The sequence below is a fragment of the Hibiscus syriacus genome, unplaced genomic scaffold (genome assembly GCF_006381635.1).
Source record: "Hibiscus syriacus cultivar Baekdansim isolate YM2019G1 unplaced genomic scaffold, ASM638163v2 tig00110332_pilon, whole genome shotgun sequence".
NCBI classification, from domain to species: domain Eukaryota; kingdom Viridiplantae; phylum Streptophyta; class Magnoliopsida; order Malvales; family Malvaceae; genus Hibiscus; species Hibiscus syriacus.
Window position 1 is genome coordinate 5,736,660 of NW_024062688.1, and position 17,740 is coordinate 5,754,399.

The following is a 17,740-nucleotide window of genomic DNA, read 5'->3' on the forward strand; positions in this document are numbered from 1 at the left end:
TATATTTAATAATTTATGAAATTATCTTATCTAATTTTTTAATCTAAATTAATTTATTTTTTTATTTGTAGAGAAAATGAGCAACAACTTTTTCACGATTGTCCATTATAATGGACAGATTATGGAAAATGAGGTCGGAGTAGTTTTTCAGTCTGAAAAACCAATAAATATGATGTTCAAAAAAGACATCACATTTATAGAAATGAAGCATAAGATAGAAAGAAAAATTCGAGCTGCAGTTGATGGTTTGAGGTATAGGTTTATGATATGCTCTAACCCAGTCAGATATGCTGCAGTTCCACTTGAAGAAGATGATGATATTGGAACCATGGTTGGATTACATGAGTCAACCAATATAGCAGTTATTGAATTATTTGTTGATGTGCGTAACATATGTGATGTTCCTGGGTCATCAAGAGGTGTGGCTCAAAATCCATCTGAAATGGCTTTATATAGTCAGTTTGAGGAGCCGGCATACAGGTTCCCGAACAGTTTTATGGCACTATTGAAAAGTGTAAATGAAGTCGGGGGACATCTACAGCAGCAGAGTATGAGACGAGAAACATACCGAAATTGGTTGTTGATATTGACGCTGAAAATCGATGGGGAGAAATTCATGATGATTCAAGCGAAGATGAAGAAACTGAAGAACCCGTTTTGGGCGGCGACGAAAATATTTTTGGTGGAGGTGCAATTGATGAAGTTCCGACACCGTATGAAGCTACTCCTCACATGTACGAGATAGACTATGATGCAATGAGGGCACCTGAATTCCCAGACATGCCACATTTACCTCCGTACCAAATGACTGAATCATTCGATAATTCTGGTGAATTTTCAGTTGGGGTGCAATTCAGAGGAAAAAATGAAGCTACGCTGGCGATTAAAGAGTACTGTATCAAATGCCATGTTGATGTCCATGTTGCAGAGTCCAACCAGAAAACCCTATACGCTAAGTGTGTAAAATATGGCCCAGAGTGCAAGTGGAAGATCAGAGTGTCGAAAAATCAAAGGCACGATGTTTGGGTCATCACGAGGTACAATGGTTCGCACACATGTTTGCGAAACTCCATCGAACAAGACCACCGACTATTGGACTCAGATGTAATATGTGAATACGTGAATGCGATGGTTGAAAAGGATCCAAGGATATCTTGTTCAGTGTTAGCTGCATCTATTCGAAGCCAATTTGGATATCAAGTAAAATATGGCAAGGTGTGGAATGCGAAAATGAAGGCAATGAAGTTGACGTATGGAGATTGGGATACATCGTACAATGAGCTACCACATTTGCTACAAGCAATGAAGCGATTTATCCCAGGAACTATAGTGAAGTCTCAAACCATGCCCGCATATGACGAAGAAGGTCAACTTCTGCCAGGGAAGAAAATATTTCATAGACTATTTTAGGCATTCAAGGCATGTATTGAAGGATTTCCATTTTGCAAACGTATGATCCAAGTAGATGGTACGTGGTTGTATGGTCAATATAGGCATGTACTTTTGATGGCAGTTGCTCAAGATGGTGAGCGAAATATCTTCCCAATTGCATTCGCCATTGTTGAGGGAGAGACAACAGAGGCTTGGGATTTCTTTCTGACCAATCTACGTCAATATGTCGTTCGTGAAGATGGAGTTTGCTTGATATCCGATAGAGGAACGGGTATTGGTACGTCAATAGTTTACTTAACTATTTAACTAACACAAACTAATTAAATAATTTTTTTATATAACTAACTATTAACAAAACAAACTAATTAATTATTTTTTAACTATATAACTATCAAACATATACTAATTAAATAATTTTTAATTTATGTATACTATAACTTAAACTAACAATCATATAACCCTAAACTAATAAACTAATTAACATTTATAATAATAAACTAATTTAAATATAAAAAAATTTACCTTATCTCCCTTTCTTCTTCTTACTTTCCTTTCTCCCTTTCTTTCTTTCTCGGCTGCAATCTCTTCTCCCTTTCTTTCTTTCTTTTATGTGAGATCTTTCTTTTATGTTCTTGCGATTTGCACACCCCATATATAACCGGCTGCCTCAATTATTTCACCAACAGCAATGGTTCAATTATTGTACCAATCACGGCTCAAATGGTTCACATGCATGCATCAATAGCTGTAGGCATGCAGCGGGGAGCAGGAGGGGAGCACGTGAAGGAATCTTGGCTACATGTGCATGCATGGTCTCGTGAGCTAGGACTACATGGCGACCTAAGGTCGCCGGGACTACATGGCGACCTACAAGGTCGCCGGGACTACATGGCGACCTACAAGGTCGTCGGGACTACATGGCGACCTACAAGGTCGCCCAGACTGCATGGCGACCTCTCGATCTCTCCATTGGCTCGTATGGCTCGTATATGCCTTGTATGGCTCGTATGTCACCCCGTATGGCTCGTATGTCACCCCGTATGTCGCCTGGATTGCATGGCGTCCTACAAGATCGCCTGGATTGCATGGCGTCCTACGAGATCACTGTAGAATTCACCCCATTTCAACAATTAATCTGGGATGTGCATTATATCGTGAATAAAAAAGTTCGAGAACATTATCTCGTGAATTCAGCCCATCCTTTCTTTCTTATTTGAGCTTTCATCTTCCAGTAACAATGATGAAATCGTGTGTGCTGTTTGGTTTTTGGTTAGCTTTAGTTTTGAGTTTGAGCTTTGGGGGAATCAATGGAGCACCCCAAGTTCCATGTTACTTTGTATTCGGGGATTCATTGGTTGATAATGGAAATAACAATCGATTATCATCACTTGCCAAAGCTAATTACATGCCTTACGGCATCGATTTCCCTAATGGACCAACTGGGAGATTCTCCAATGGTAAAACCACCGTAGATGTCGTTGGTAAGCTTCTAAATTTTCATATATATATTGCATGCATGTATTATGTATATATTGTCTTTCTCCATCTGTTTGACAAAAAGAAGCATTGGGGCAGTTCTATCTACAGTTGTACTTTTGGGGTTTGAAAACTACATTGATATGTATGTATGTATGTTTTCTTCTTCCATCTGTTTGAAAAAACAAATTTTGGGTCTATTCTATCTACAGCTGAGCTTTTGGGGTTTGAAAACTACATTCCTCCATACTCAAATGCTAGAGGTAGACAAATCCTCGGGGGAGTTAACTACGCATCAGCGGCTGCCGGAATTCGAGAAGAAACCGGACAACAGCTGGGAGCACGGATCAGTTTCAGTGGACAAGTTAGAAACTACAGGCAAACAGTTGCACAAGTGGTGAACTTGCTTGGGAGTGAAGCAAACGCAGCAGATTACTTGAGCAAATGTATTTACTCCATTGGACTTGGAAGCAATGACTACCTCAACAACTATTTCATGCCTCTTTTCTACTCCACTAGTAGGCGTTATAACCCTGAACAATACGCTGATGTTCTTATCCAACAATATACTCAGCAGCTTCAGGTTAGTTATCCATGTTCGTCTTTACGTATTCGAACCGCGTTCATCGGAGGTGAACACCGTCCTTATCGTTTTATGGGAGTGGTGATTTTCAGGCATTGTACAACTATGGGGCGAGGAAGTTCGTTTTGATCGGGTTGGGTCAGATCGGATGCAGCCCTAACGAATTAGCTCAAAACAGCAGAGATGGTACAACTTGTGTGGAGAGAATCAATGCTGCCAATAGAATATTCAACAACAAGCTCAAAGCTCTTGTTGATCAATTCAATAACAATGATTCAGATGCAAAGTTCATCTACATTGATGTTTATGGGATTTTCCAAGACATTACAAGCAATCCTTCGGCTTTCGGTAAGAACAATACTAATCGAAAATGATATTAACAGACTTCGATCAACAATATCGATCTGACACGATTAACTTGCTATGTTTCAGGGTTTAGGGTAACAAATGCAGGATGTTGTGGTGTTGGAAGGAACAATGGGCAAATCACTTGCCTGCCTCTACAAAGGCCATGTAGTAATAGGAATGAGTATTTGTTTTGGGATGCTTTTCATCCAACCCAGGCTGCAAATGTGATCATTGGAAGGAGGTCATACAGTGCTCAGTCTCCTTCCGATGCTTATCCGATTGATATTAGCCGACTTGCTCAGCTCTGACGACGAAGGCGATGAAGTGCAGGTGGCTTTGGTGAGAAAAAAAATTAGATTATTCACACTTTTTCTTCTTGTTATAAGTTTGATTTCAATCATTAGTGTCATGAATTGTTCTAAGGATTGAGTCTACAAAGTCGTTGTCTTCTAGGTATTTCTTTTTTACAAGGAAGGTGTTGTGGAAATAGGGTTTCGAATTTCAAACTTATTCGATATCCTTGATTAAATGTGATATTAGTTTGGAATATAAATTTGTTGGTCAAATTGTTGTTTTGGTGCCCGGCGAATGAAAAGCAAATTAAAGAAAGGGTAAGTTGAAAATTTACCCTTAACTTCTTTAGGTTTACAAAAAGACCCATAATTAGTATTTTATCTAAAGTTAGGGTTAAAATAAAAATTAAATCATTTTACTAATGTGACACATCATCAAACTAATGGCATTCAACGTCACAATGACCAAAACTCAATAAAACGATAACATAAGTGATCAAAACACAAATTCAAAATGAGCAAAAGTGTATAAATTTAAAAGATAAGTGATCATTTCAATAATTTACCCTAAATTATATTTACATAAAATCAAGCAATAAAGGAAACCACGTTCATTTTAGGGATAGGCATCTAATCCGAACCCGACGGGTTCCGACCCAACCCGATCGGGTCGGATTTTTCTAAAAAAAAATTGGGATCGGGTCGGGTTTTTTTTATGTGGTGTTCGGGTCGGGTTAGGATTTATGGTGAAAAAAATCCGACCCGACCCGACCCGGAAAAATATATAATTTTACCCTATATATTTAGGAATAATTACAATAATACCCCTCCATATATTATTTTTTTTCAATTTAGTCACTATTTTTATTGAATAAAAATATTTTTTTATTATTTCGGGTCGGGTCGGGTCGGTTTTTTAAACTATCTATCGGGTCGGGTCGGGTCACGGGTGGAGGTCCCCTTCTTCTCGGGTCGGGTCGGGTGGACCAAAAACCCCGACCCATGCCCATCCCTAGTTCATTTACACAAAATAAATAAATAATAAATCTTTTTATCAACTAATTCGAGTTGAACACTACAAATACTCGTTATAAGATCAACCCTCTAGACTTAATTTATTCCATCCATAATGCTAATATTTGAACCTATGATTGCACTAAAATAATTTAAAATCTTATATGGACCAACGTGTAATTGATATAATTAATATATCTGTTTTAACAACAATTACATGAATTTTTTTTAGGAAAGAGGCACTTTTGATGATCTCCAGCGATGGCTTATCAGTGTATCTAACCAAGTTATAAACACGAGCACCCGACGATCGGCGACGTAAGATATATCCATATTCCTTTGTAACAGTTCGACACAATCGCCGGTCCCAAGCTCCTTGCAGGGTTCATCGATACTCCTGTTATCGGCCTGCCGGAACATGATCATAATATATCAGCATATGCAAGGAAAGAACGCCGATGGCAAACACAAAACATGTTTGGGTTTTTACTTAAGGTTTAGTTTTAGACAGGGACATAATCAAGATTAAATAATGAGAGAAGTTAAATTGTATCGAACACATACACATATGTGTATATACTCGTATAAGGACGGATGCACAAAGTCCCTAAGAGATCAAGTGCATCCCATTATTTTAGAAAATGATCAAACTTAATGGAATGTATTAAAGAAAAATAAAAAAATTGTATACCCATTAATTTTAAGAAAAAAATATTAAAATTTTGGATATTCATTCTTAATTTTTTGGATCTGTCAGTGTCTCATATCTGATAATCTCGAATATTAAGAATACTAAAGTAGGTTGGGGAAAAAGGTCATACCCAACAATCAACACTTTAAGCAGCACGGCAGAGCCAATGACAAGTCCTGCAAGTTCTCCAATCTGCAAATTAGAGGGATCAAAATATAATCCGATATATAGTATAGGGACTTCTATTGTAATTTTATCTGAAGATAAATCAAAGCTATTACAAATCCCGGTTGATATCAAATGCCAATGAGAACCGTTGGCTTAGGCTTACAATGAAAGAAATGATATGGTGAAATCGGGAGTAATCCGGTCGGTTCATGCGACTACAAACGAGACATTTGTATCTATTTTTCCATGACTTGTTTTGGAGGGAAAGAGGATGAGGTGAAAAGGCAGAACTTACAGCCCTGTTATCCGTGGCAACGCCGGATATGTTGAACTTAAGGTAGAAAGTGATGATGAACTCAATAACGAATGCCTGCAAATCCGACCCTTGCGGCGATGTTCCGGCGAAGACATCATGCGGTCCGCTAAAATGTAACCGCAGGGTCCCAGCCGCCAGTGTTGATCCAACAACTTGAGCCAATATGTAAACTGGCACCTGCATAAACAAAGCAAAGCAGATCAACCATTGGAAACCCCTTTTTTTTAACCCTCACAGGTACTTAAAATTTGGTCGAATTTCGGGTTAAACGCTTGCCTTTTCGAGAGGAAATCTTTTGCAGATAGCAAAAGCAATGGTGATTGCAGGGTTAAAATGGACACCGGAGACGTGAGCCAACGAGTAAAACAAGACGATCAATGCTAATCCCCACACCGTGGCGATCCCCGAACGTGAAACCGCATTGTCATTGTTGGCATTCACCACCACTGCTGCACAACCGGTAAATATCAGAAAATATGTGCCCAACAACTCAGCTAACAGCTGCAAATTATAAAACAAAATCAAACCATTCAATCTCTTGAAAACATAACAAAATCGACCAGTCGCGTCACGAGAAGAACTGGAATTATCTTCTTTGTGTACTCACATGTCCCTTAGGTGACAGAACCTTAGGGGTGGCAACGGGGCAGGACGGGATGGTTTTGCATTATCCATTTGTCCCCAATACTTGTGGGTACGATTTTGGGAATCTCCATTATATGTTTTGGGGATTTTTTGTTCCCATACCCATCTCTTATGTATTTATGCGGGTTTCGATTAATCTCATACAAAAAATAAACAAATATTTTTGAAATCAATGTAACACCTAAAACTTATAAGATATATCAGATTATCTTAAATTGGTCTTGTCAACACACCTTTTCGTCATACTAGAATTCAAACTCCTAAAGATAGGATAGAATTTTGCTAGGATTCAAAAAATAGGATAGAGTTCTACTATTATTTAAATTCCTAAAGATAGGATCTACAAGCACTATAAATAGCCATTGTAACTCACCATTTGAGGACACGATTTACACACAAAACATAGAGGAAAGCACGGGAAGATACAAAGGCAAAGCTATTGTAAAGGATTCGAAAAGGAAATAAAAGGTAGCATTTTCTTTTTTCTTTCTTTTGCATGTGCACGTTATTTTTCTTGAGATTTGATTCGAATAACCCAAAACGTGGGTTGCGCCGATGACCAAAATGGGTAGGGTTTCGAAGTTTCGAACCTAGATCTACCCCGAGGCTTATTTTGAAAAACCGGTTTGATTTTCGGTTAAAGGAGGGGAAGAGCTTTTTAAAAATCTATATTAGTCCCTTTATTTATTATATGGATATTTTATTCATTTATTTTTATTATTTATGTTATTATTATTATATGTATATATATATATATATATATATATATATATATATATTTCTTTAATATTCTACTTATAAGTCTATTATTACTATATATATTGTAATTATCTTTATCTAGTCATATATTTTTTATACTTTTAATGGTTGATTTATATACCTATTATCAATATATATATATATTCTTAATTATTTTTATTTGATTATTTTTTTATTTACGTAATATATCTTATAACTTTATATATATATATATATATATTATTTTCGTTTTTTTATTTATTATTATTATATTATTTTTTAAAAATCTTGTGTCTTTATCATTATTATTAAACATTATATTATATATTACTAACCTAGAGGACCCATTTTTTATCTTATTTCTGACTAAAGCCCCTCACTTTCGGTGAAGTGAGAGGGTAACTTTTCTATTTTTTAATACTTTGATGTATATATATATATATATATATATATTTCCTTTTTCAAATATTACTATATATAATTATTACTTTACTATTTTTTTTCCTTTATCTTATTTATTTATTTTATTTATTTTATTTTTCCCTTTTACCTTATTTGTTTTATTTACCTTGTTTATCTAACACATTTCTCGATTTTTTAAGGATATTTTCAAATCAATAAAGGGTAAGTAATTGGGGTCGAAACTTTACCTTTTAATTTAACTTGTTATTTTTCTTAATTAAGACAACTGGAAATTACGTTGTACCGAAAGGGCGGTTCAAGGGTGCTAATCCTTCCTTGACCGTAACCGACTCCCGAGCCCGACATATTTCTGGTAAGATGCAGATCAGGTAAGAAATAGGGTATCCGATCAACCCATTTATTTTTAAATAAATGATCGGTGGCGACTCCAATCCATTTTCCTAAGTCGAAGCCCAATTCCGGGGCCCAACCGAAAGACGGTTGCGACAGCTTGGCGACTCTACTGGGGACACAGATAAGTGAGTCAGGCTAAGGTAATTTCCAGTTGTCTTTTTAACGAAAAGGGTAAGTTTAAATTTTAAGGTAACATTTCGATCCTTATTACTTACATTTGATTATATTTTTTTGAGTAAATAGTTGAACTGACCGTTTTCTAGTGATTTCAGCTTTCCAAACTTTTTCATTCAAGGCTCTAAACCCGAGCTCCGAACCCGTTTTAAGTGGGGGTGAAAGCGACGCATTCGTGTGAATTTATTCACCGCATATGCCAAGCAAGTAGCCTTCGGGATTCATATACCTTATGTCTTCGTGTGAATTTATTCTCCGCATAGACATAAGGGAATGTGTCCTCTCGAGTTTAACGTAGTCCACACAAGCCTGTGATGGGTTTAGGACTAAGGGTCTGGTAAGCCCAAAGGGGCACCAGCAAGGAGAACTCGGGTACCATTTTTTTTAGAACTTAAACCGGGAGACTATGGAGAATTAGAGCCCACCCCAAAACCTCACTTCAAACCCTAGGCTATTTTATTTCATGCTTTACTTTCTGTTCAAAGCATGCGAACTAGACAAATATGCGGTTAGGATTTGTTTGAAATTAGCATACGGGATAGAGATCATGTCCGGGTAGGAATAATAAGCATGTGGGGTAGATATCATGTGGGGTAGGACTTTCATTTTTATGATCGTTTTTGATTATTTTTCACCTCACTAACTCTTTTCATCTTTATTTTATTTTATTTTCATCACTTGCATCATTAAAAAGAGGTCATTGATCCACTAAAACGTGTTTGTTAAAACTCGAATAATCTGAATCCATGGACAAAGGTGTTGTAATACAAGAGATGAAAATACAGAGGATAGTCTACAAGGCGACTATGTGTCACATTTAATCCAGAAGACGTGGTGCCCACAATTGAAGAGTATATCACTCTGCTGCATTATAAAAGACCCAAAATGAACCGGGTCTACATCAAGCACAATGAAAGCTTATCTTTGAAGAACTGACTGGCAGAGGTTGCAGGGGCAAGATGAAGGTTATGTATCTCGGAAGTCCCTTTGAACACAACAATGGCAAAATGATAGCTGAAATTGGAGACCATTATCGGCGAATTCAAGAAACAGATTAATGAACTTCACATAGTTCCTATCAATTAAGGGCTCCAATGACGAATTCGTTGGGAACAGGCTCAACAAAAGTAAATGCTCGAGATGCGATCATTCGAGACTTCTTGGACCAGTACAAAAAACAACTCAACATTTTCACGGTTCATCCAGAGAGGCCGGAGCGGTTCGACAGGTTATTCAACCGGTGAAAGACGAAAGCAGAAGACTAGTCAACATGTCAGAAGCTGTCAGAATATTTTTTTCTCTTAAAAGATAAAACATTTTTGTCCCCAATAAGGATTATTCATAATAACAGTCACATTTCTTGGATCAATGCCTCGAACATTTCATGCATTCTTGCATTCTTGCATCTTCATCTACATTTTTAAGCATTTTTATAAACATGAAATTAAATCACGGAGGATTCGATGAAGTTGTATTAACCACATTACACCACATGGAAGCTAGATTTTAACAATTAAAGAAAAACTGAAATCAGTACAGGGGGAGCTGGATCAGCTGATTGTAGGACTAAGCCTGCCAGGATGATCTGAGAAAAGAGTACCCATCTCCTAAGGGCTACGATGTTGAAGTTGTTGCCACATAAGGATTCCCAAACATTCTTCTGAAAACTGTAAGGCGTTTGCCGAAGAAGGGGGCATGGCATATACCATTTGCACTTAGAGGATTATTTTGTTTGAACACATCTTTTAAACGATTGAATTCATGTTACTTTTTAAGGTGGAGCAATTGAACAAATTTTAATCTTTAGTTCTTTGAATATTAAATGAATTAAGGATTCTTTTAATTCTTCAAGAATTATAGATTTTTGACATATGACAAGATTAGACCTTTCTTACCCTGTCTCAAACCCTAGAATAAAACACCTTGATTCTTTACCCAAAATAACTCATGGTCATTCTCAAAAAACCAAATTTTGACATTACCTCCATTTAAAATTCTTGAACATTACCTTTATCTTTTTGATACACCCACATCTTTCTTTGAGTCAATAAGATCACACAACTGTCTTTTTAGACTCAAAATTAACCTTTTTTACCATTAAAACCCAAGGCATTGAGTTGTTCATTTGAACATGAGCATTCTTCCAAGATACAGTTTGGGGCATCTCGCTAGGAGCCTGAACATTGAGACCTGTTGGGAGCAAGGAGCAGAAAAAATAATTCATTCGAAATAATTCTATCATGCATTAATTGCACTGTTTTCATGTGAATAGAATTAATCCTGAAAATCTATCCCCCTGGGGATACCTCTTCTGTGAAGACTTATATGTATGAAATGATGAACGGCTTTCTTTCTTTATCCCTTCACAACAGGAGAAAATATATATCCCTTGCATCCCCTTTTGAGCCTATAGTATTTTTTTTCTTCTGATTCAACCCTAACCAATGATCACCCTCCACACTGGGGGGCAAGGTGGAGAAAATCTGCTCACATGAGTGAAGACATTGATTCAGATGAGATACCGAAAGGTGAACCAAATGTCAAGTGCGATGATTCAATCAGAACAAAAAGGGCAAAAAGAAAAAAGAAAAGAAGCAAAAAAGGAAAAAACAAGAACAAAAAAGAAAGAACAAAAATAAAAAAAAGGGACAAAAAGCACATGCAAAATTCCCTAAAGACAAATGGTGCATCAAGCTTCAATGAGATTGATCAAGCACAATCATTCCCGAATCACTGAATCCCTTCACTCAAAGATCATAGAGCATCAAGAGAAAGAGACATTTTGAGCAAGACAAGATTGATGGCATCAGAATGAATTGATCCTTGGTTCAATACCCTGAAACAGTTATTTGGGCCTATTTATCCTTTTCTTTCATAACCACGAACCCTGGCCTACATTACGTGCCTTAAAAGTCCCTTCTAATCATACATGGATTTCTAAACAGAAGAGACTATCTTCAGATTTCATCCCGCCCATCAGGATTAATCTTTGTTTGCAAAAAAACAATGTAATTAATGTATGGTAGAGAAAAATAACAAAGGGGGATTCAAGACATAAATCCTGAATAACGTCTTGAAACCAAAGGAGGATTCGAGTTGAAAACCTGAAAAGGCGGCTCGAATATAAAAATTGTGCAACTGAGGTGATCACACAAATTCCTTGATAAGGCATCGCACAATCCAAGTGTGACAACGAAGGTTGGGAGTCAGAGAACACTTCCAGTAGAGAAGCATGCAAGCTACCCCATCAATCCTTTGAGCATCAAATACCAAACCTTTGAGCATCAAATGCCAAACCTTTGACCAAACACAATGACCTGAGACTTTTTATCCTTTCCTTACTTGACCATCTCTCAAAGATAGCTTTGATCTTGACACTTGTCAAATAGCTATAATTTATTGAAGGATTAACATTGTAATTAATTCTTTGATATCCAATGAACTCTAGCTTTATGATTCGTCTCAATTGTAAAACCGTGAAAGGGGCAATATTTTTAAAACTTGGGATTAAACATTTTTTGAAACTCTTTTAATTGATATTTTCATGACTTTGAAAATAAAAGAGAAAGAAAAACATTTTTTTTTCAAACAAGACAGTCTTTCTAGAGTGGATCTTGGTAAATGACATGTGACTCTTAGACACAAAACTCATGCTCAGAATCAATGCTGAAGCAAGAAATGAGGAACATTTGGGGCATCTTCGAAGATTCAACATGAAATATTGGAGCATTTTTTGGGCATCTTTGGGGATTCAACATCCTAATGCGAATTATCAGGCATTTTTCAAGAGATAAAATATAACCAATTCATGTTATATGCATCTTATGCATACATTTTAGAGCATCATTTTTTCCCACATACATAATTTTTGCAGATTTTAGAGTCAAGTTTCGACTTCAAGACGAAGGATACTCGAATCAAAAGCACCTTTAAAGATTTATGTTGGTTGCTTAACTCAGCAGCAAGAAGCTACACTTCAACCAATTTGACATATTGAAAGATCGACAGATCTTAGAATCAACTTCAGACGAGTTCGAGAGATAATTCAGAACCGATCCAGTTCGTATTTTCAAGTTGGATTTCAACTTCACGACGAAGGATATCCAATTCCTGGCTCAACTTCACGACGAAGGGGCCACCCACGATTTCAACTTCATGACGAAGGGAATCGTGCTCACCATTGTCTCTCTTGAGACAGTTTCCCTTGAAACAAACTTTGTCTCTCTTGAGACAGTTTCCCTTGAAACAAAATTTTTTCTCCCTTGAGACAGTTTCTCTTGAAACATAAACATTGAAAACATTTCCCTTGAAATGAGTTTTGTCTCTCTTGAGATAGTTTCCCTTGAAACAAAATTTTTTCTCCCTTGAGACAGTTTCTCTTGAAACATAAACATTGGAAACATTTCCCTTGAAATGAATTTTGTCTCTCTTGAGATAGTTTCCCTTGAAACAAAATTTTGTCTCCCTTGAGACAGTTTCTCCTGAAACATAAACATTGAAAACATTTCCCTAGAAATGAATTTCGTCTCTCTTGAGATAATTTCCCTTGAAACAAATTTTGTCTCCCTTGAGACAGCTTCTCTTGAAACACAAAACCTTTGAGATTGTTTCCCTCGAAACAAATTTTGTCTCCCATGAGACAGTTTCTCTTGAAACACAAAATCTTTGAATTTATCTCCCTTAAAACAAAATTGTGTTTCTCATGAAACAACAGATATCTTTGAAATCGTTTCCCTTGAAACGAATTATGTCGCTTTTGAGGCAATTTCTCTTGAAGCGTCATCTTTGAATATATTTTCCTTGGAACTAATTTCATCTCCCCGTGAGACAATTTCTTTTGGAACTAAGTTTTATCTCTCTTGAGACAGTTTTTCTTAAAACAAAATTTTGTCTCCCTTAAGACCGTTTCCCTTGAAACAACAGATATCTTTGAGATCGTTTCCCTTGAAACGAATTCTATCTCTTTCAAGACAACTTCTTTTGAAGCATCATCTGAACTGTTACACTCAGCTCAGGCACATACTTGAGATGGTCGAGAAGCATTTCTCAAATCAAAAATAGAATGTGCACATCAGATTTGAACATTTGAAGAATTCAAGATCAGGGATCAAAATTTGAAGATTCAAGAATCAAGATTCCAGACAGGCAACTGGAGATCGAGATTTCTCTCCAGAGCCCCAAGATAACATATGTTGCATATGCATTTTAGGCACACCTAAGAGCATTGCATCCATAACATCACATATATGCATAACTTTTTCAGGTTTTAGCTAGAGTCAATTTCAACTTCGCGGCGAAGGATATTGCACTCAAAGCGACACAATTTGCTCGAGAGTGGATTTCAACTTCACGACGAAGGATATCTAGCTCGAAGCTAAACTTCACAATAAAGGGGTCTCCACGGTTTCAACTTCACGGCGAAGGGAATTGTGTCCACCCGCAACATACAATACTTGGATTTCAACTTCACGACGAAGGATATTCAAGTCAAGGCTCAACTTCACAACGAAGGGGCCATCCGCGATTTCAACTCCACGACGGAGGATATCGTGGCACTCGAGACAACACAAGTTCAACTTCACAACGAAGGGACGGCTGGTTGTCAACAAACAACTTCTCAATTTCAGAGCCAATTTCAACTCCACAACGAAGGATATTGGACTCCAGACAACGCAAGTTCAACTTCATGACGAAGGGACCGCTGGTTGTCAACAACAACTTCCCAATCTCAGAGCCAATTTCAACTTCACAGCGAAGGATATTGGACTCCAGACAACGCAAGTTCAACTTCACGACGAAGGGACCGCTGGTTGTCAACAACAACTTCCCAATCTCAGAGCCAATTTCAACTTCACAACGAAGGATATTGGACTCCAGACAATGCAAGTTCAACTTCACGACGAAGGGACCGCTGCTTGTCAACAACAACTTTCCATTCTCAGAGCCAATTTCAACTTCACAACGAAGGATATTGGACTCCAGACAACGCAAGTTCAACTTCACGACGAAGGGACCGCTGCTTGTCAACAAAATTTCATTCAGATTCAATTTCAACTTCACAACGAAGGATATTGGACTCCAGACAACACAAGTTCAACTTCACAACGAAGGGACGACTGGTTGTCAACAAATAATTTCCCGGTTCCAGAGCCAATTTCAACTTCACGACGGAGGATATTGGACTTGGAACAATGCTACTTACTTGGATTTCAACTTCACGACGAAGGATATCCAACTCAAAGAAAGATTATCTGCCATCAAAATTGTCGAGTTCGACTCCATTCAGCTCGATGACACATCAATCACACTACTTTCCGGTTGCAGTCGAGGTTTTCAAGTCGAGAAGAGGACCTGGGTTAGCCGTGCCTTAGTGACAAGCAACCATTTTCAAACAGCATAGCTTAAGTCAAGAAAAAGCTATCTGTCAATGAAGATTTCTGAGTTCGATTCCGATCCAAGGTCTTTAAACCGAGAAGAAGACCGAAGGGTAACGGGAAGCCACGTGCTGATTCAAATTCCGAACTATGGCTTTAATTTCATATCATTTCAAGATGAACTCGACTTCACGATGGATGAGTCATCCGTAACTCAATTCGACAGGGAGTTATTGAAACATCAGAGTCAATTTTCAACTCCACCGAACGAAAAGTGTGTCTTTTAATCTTTGCCCTATCCTCGTTACACGACTATGGGCAAAGAGGGGCAGCTGTCAACACACCTTTTCGTCATACTAGAATTCAAACTCCTAAAGATAGGATAGAATTTTGCTAGGATTCAAAAAATAGGATAGAGTTCTACTATTATTTAAATTCCTAAAGATAGGATCTACAAGCACTATAAATAGCCATTGTAACTCACCATTTGAGGACACGATTTACACACAAAACATAGAGGAAAGCACGGGAAGATACAAAGGCAAAGCTATTGTAAAGGATTCGAAAAGGAAATAAAAGGTAGCATTTTCTTTTTTCTTTCTTTTGCATATGCACGTTATTTTTCTTGAGATTTAATTCGAATAACCCAAAACGTGGGTTGCGCCGATGACCAAAATGGGTAGGGTTTCGAAGTTTCGAACCTAGATCTACCCCGAGGCTTATTTTGAAAAACCGGTTTGATTTTCGGTTAAAGGAGGGGAAGAGCTTTTTAAAAATCTATATTAGTCCCTTTATTTATTATATGGATATTTTATTCATTTATTTTTATTATTTATGTTATTATTATTATTATTATATATATATATATATATATATATATATATATATTTCTTTAATATTCTACTTATAAGTCTATTATTACTATATATTGTAATTATCTTTATCTAGTCATATATTTTTTATACTTTTAATGGTTGATTTATATACCTATTATTAATATATATATATTCTTAATTATTTTTATTTGATTATTTTTTTATTTACGTAATATATCTTATAACTTTATATATATATATATATATATATATATTATTTTCGTTTTTTTATTTATTATTATTATATTATTTTTTTAAAAATCTTGTGTCTTTATCATTATTATTATTAAACATTATATTATATATTACTAACCTAGAGGACCCATTTTTTATCTTATTTCTGACTAAAGCCCCTCACTTTCGGTGAAGTGAGAGGGTAACTTTTCTATTTTTTAATACTTTGATGTATATATATATATATATATATATATATATATATATATATATATATATATATATATATATATATATTTCCTTTTTCAAATATTACTATATATAATTATTACTTTACTATTTTTTTTCCTTTATCTTATTTATTTATTTTATTTTTCCCTTTTACCTTATTTGTTTTATTTACCTTGTTTATCTAACACATTTCTCGATTTTTTAAGGATATTTTCAAATCAATAAAGGGTAAGTAATTGGGGTCGAAACTTTACCTTTTAATTTAACTTGTTATTTTTCTTAATTAAGACAACTGGAAATTACGTTGTACCGAAAGGGCGGTTCAAGGGTGCTAATCCTTCCTTGACCGTAACCGACTCCCGAGCCCGACATATTTCTGGTAAGATGCAGATCAGGTAAGAAATAGGGTATCCGATCAACCCATTTATTTTTAAATAAATGATCGGTGGCGACTCCAATCCATTTTCCTAAGTCGAAGCCCAATTCCGGGGCCCAACCGAAAGACGGTTGCGACAGGTCTCTATCTATAATATGAAAGTTTCAAACGTTAATATTCAACTAACACCCAATGTATATGTATAATCTTAATCATTTTCAATCTCAACAAATCAATATATATTAAATGAAAAAATATATAAACTTTAATTTTAGTTCTTTTGAGATGTAACAGTGACAACACATAATCTCACATATATTTTTCGAGGATCTTCGCGGTTATTTTGTAAAATATTAGGGATCTCTACGATTATTTTTCAGAGATCCTCATGGTTATTAATACAGGTACAGTTTGGTTATCCCCACAGTTCATATATAATAATCTCTGTCCCCATCTCCATTTGAACTTCGAGGATAAAACTTCTACATCTTGTAGGTGAAGATTTCGATTATTCCCTATCATGTCGATTTGGATCCCCAAGATTTTCAGTTTTCCCCAACCGATTGCCACCCCTTCAGAACCTTGAGAGACCTGTGAGTGCACAAAGCGGACAACTCGAGCCGGTTCGTGACATTAATACACATATATAGTGACCTTTTGCATGAATGGTACAGAGAAACAGTTGCGAGATTCTTTGGTTTTGGGGGATGATGAAGGGGGACTATGATCATTGGCTTCACCATTAACATTCAAGACAACATGATTTCCATTATTCCGAGACTCAGTGATTTCAGCCCAGTGACGGATCCAAAATTTTATAAATGGAGATCTAAAATTTTAATTTTTTTTTCTTACAAATAATGGGGTGTGATTTTTTTTCCATTTTTCTTTAACATATTATACTAAAATTCATTTTTTTTCTTAAATCCCAAAATAATGGGATGCACTTGACCCTAGGGGCTTAGTGCATCTGCCCCTGTTTCAGCCATGATCGCCAACTTTTATCGGATATTCGGATCGAAAACGAGAGCAAAGCCAAGTATACAGAAGACAGAG

The 17,740-nt window shown here is 36.3% G+C and overlaps 2 protein-coding genes across 2 annotated transcripts; one reads left to right on the forward strand and one right to left on the reverse strand.

The window, feature by feature from the left end:
• Positions 1–2,609: 2,609 nt before the first annotated feature.
• LOC120119922 (GDSL esterase/lipase At1g29670-like) lies at positions 2,610–4,172 on the forward strand. The gene is made up of 4 exons (XM_039139713.1): positions 2,610–2,873; positions 3,081–3,451; positions 3,544–3,799; positions 3,884–4,172. The coding sequence occupies exons 1-4, from the start codon at positions 2,630–2,632 to the stop codon at positions 4,105–4,107; spliced, it is 1,095 nt and encodes a 364-aa protein (XP_038995644.1). The 5' UTR covers positions 2,610–2,629; the 3' UTR covers positions 4,108–4,172.
• Positions 4,173–5,393: 1,221 nt separating this feature from the next.
• LOC120119878 (aquaporin NIP1-2-like) lies at positions 5,394–17,473 on the reverse strand. Its single transcript, XM_039139674.1, has 5 exons — positions 17,339–17,473; positions 6,558–6,782; positions 6,261–6,458; positions 5,928–5,989; positions 5,394–5,514 (listed from the first exon to the last, which is right to left on the reverse strand). Exons 1-5 carry the CDS (start codon positions 17,345–17,347, stop codon positions 5,394–5,396), a joined length of 615 nt encoding a protein of 204 aa, XP_038995605.1. The 5' UTR covers positions 17,348–17,473.
• Between the last annotated feature and the right edge of the window lie 267 nt (positions 17,474–17,740).

What these genes read in the sequence shown, in the direction of transcription:
- LOC120119878 (XM_039139674.1), bottom strand. An exon ending in TTGCCACGGATAACAGGGCT is followed by an intron (nt 5,990 to 6,260) that starts GTAAGTTCTGCC and finishes TCTAATTTGCAG; the next exon opens with ATTGGAGAACTTGCAGGACT. An exon ending in CTTAAAGTGTTGATTGTTGG is followed by an intron (nt 5,515 to 5,927) that starts GTATGACCTTTT and finishes ATGTTCCGGCAG; the next exon opens with GCCGATAACAGGAGTATCGA.
- LOC120119922 (XM_039139713.1), top strand. Translation starts at nt 2,630, where the DNA reads ATGATGAAATCGTGTGTGCTGTTTGGTTTTTGGTTAGCTTTAGTTTTG. An exon ending in AACCACCGTAGATGTCGTTG is followed by an intron (nt 2,874 to 3,080) that starts GTAAGCTTCTAA and finishes TTCTATCTACAG; the next exon opens with CTGAGCTTTTGGGGTTTGAA. An exon ending in AATATACTCAGCAGCTTCAG is followed by an intron (nt 3,452 to 3,543) that starts GTTAGTTATCCA and finishes GGTGATTTTCAG; the next exon opens with GCATTGTACAACTATGGGGC.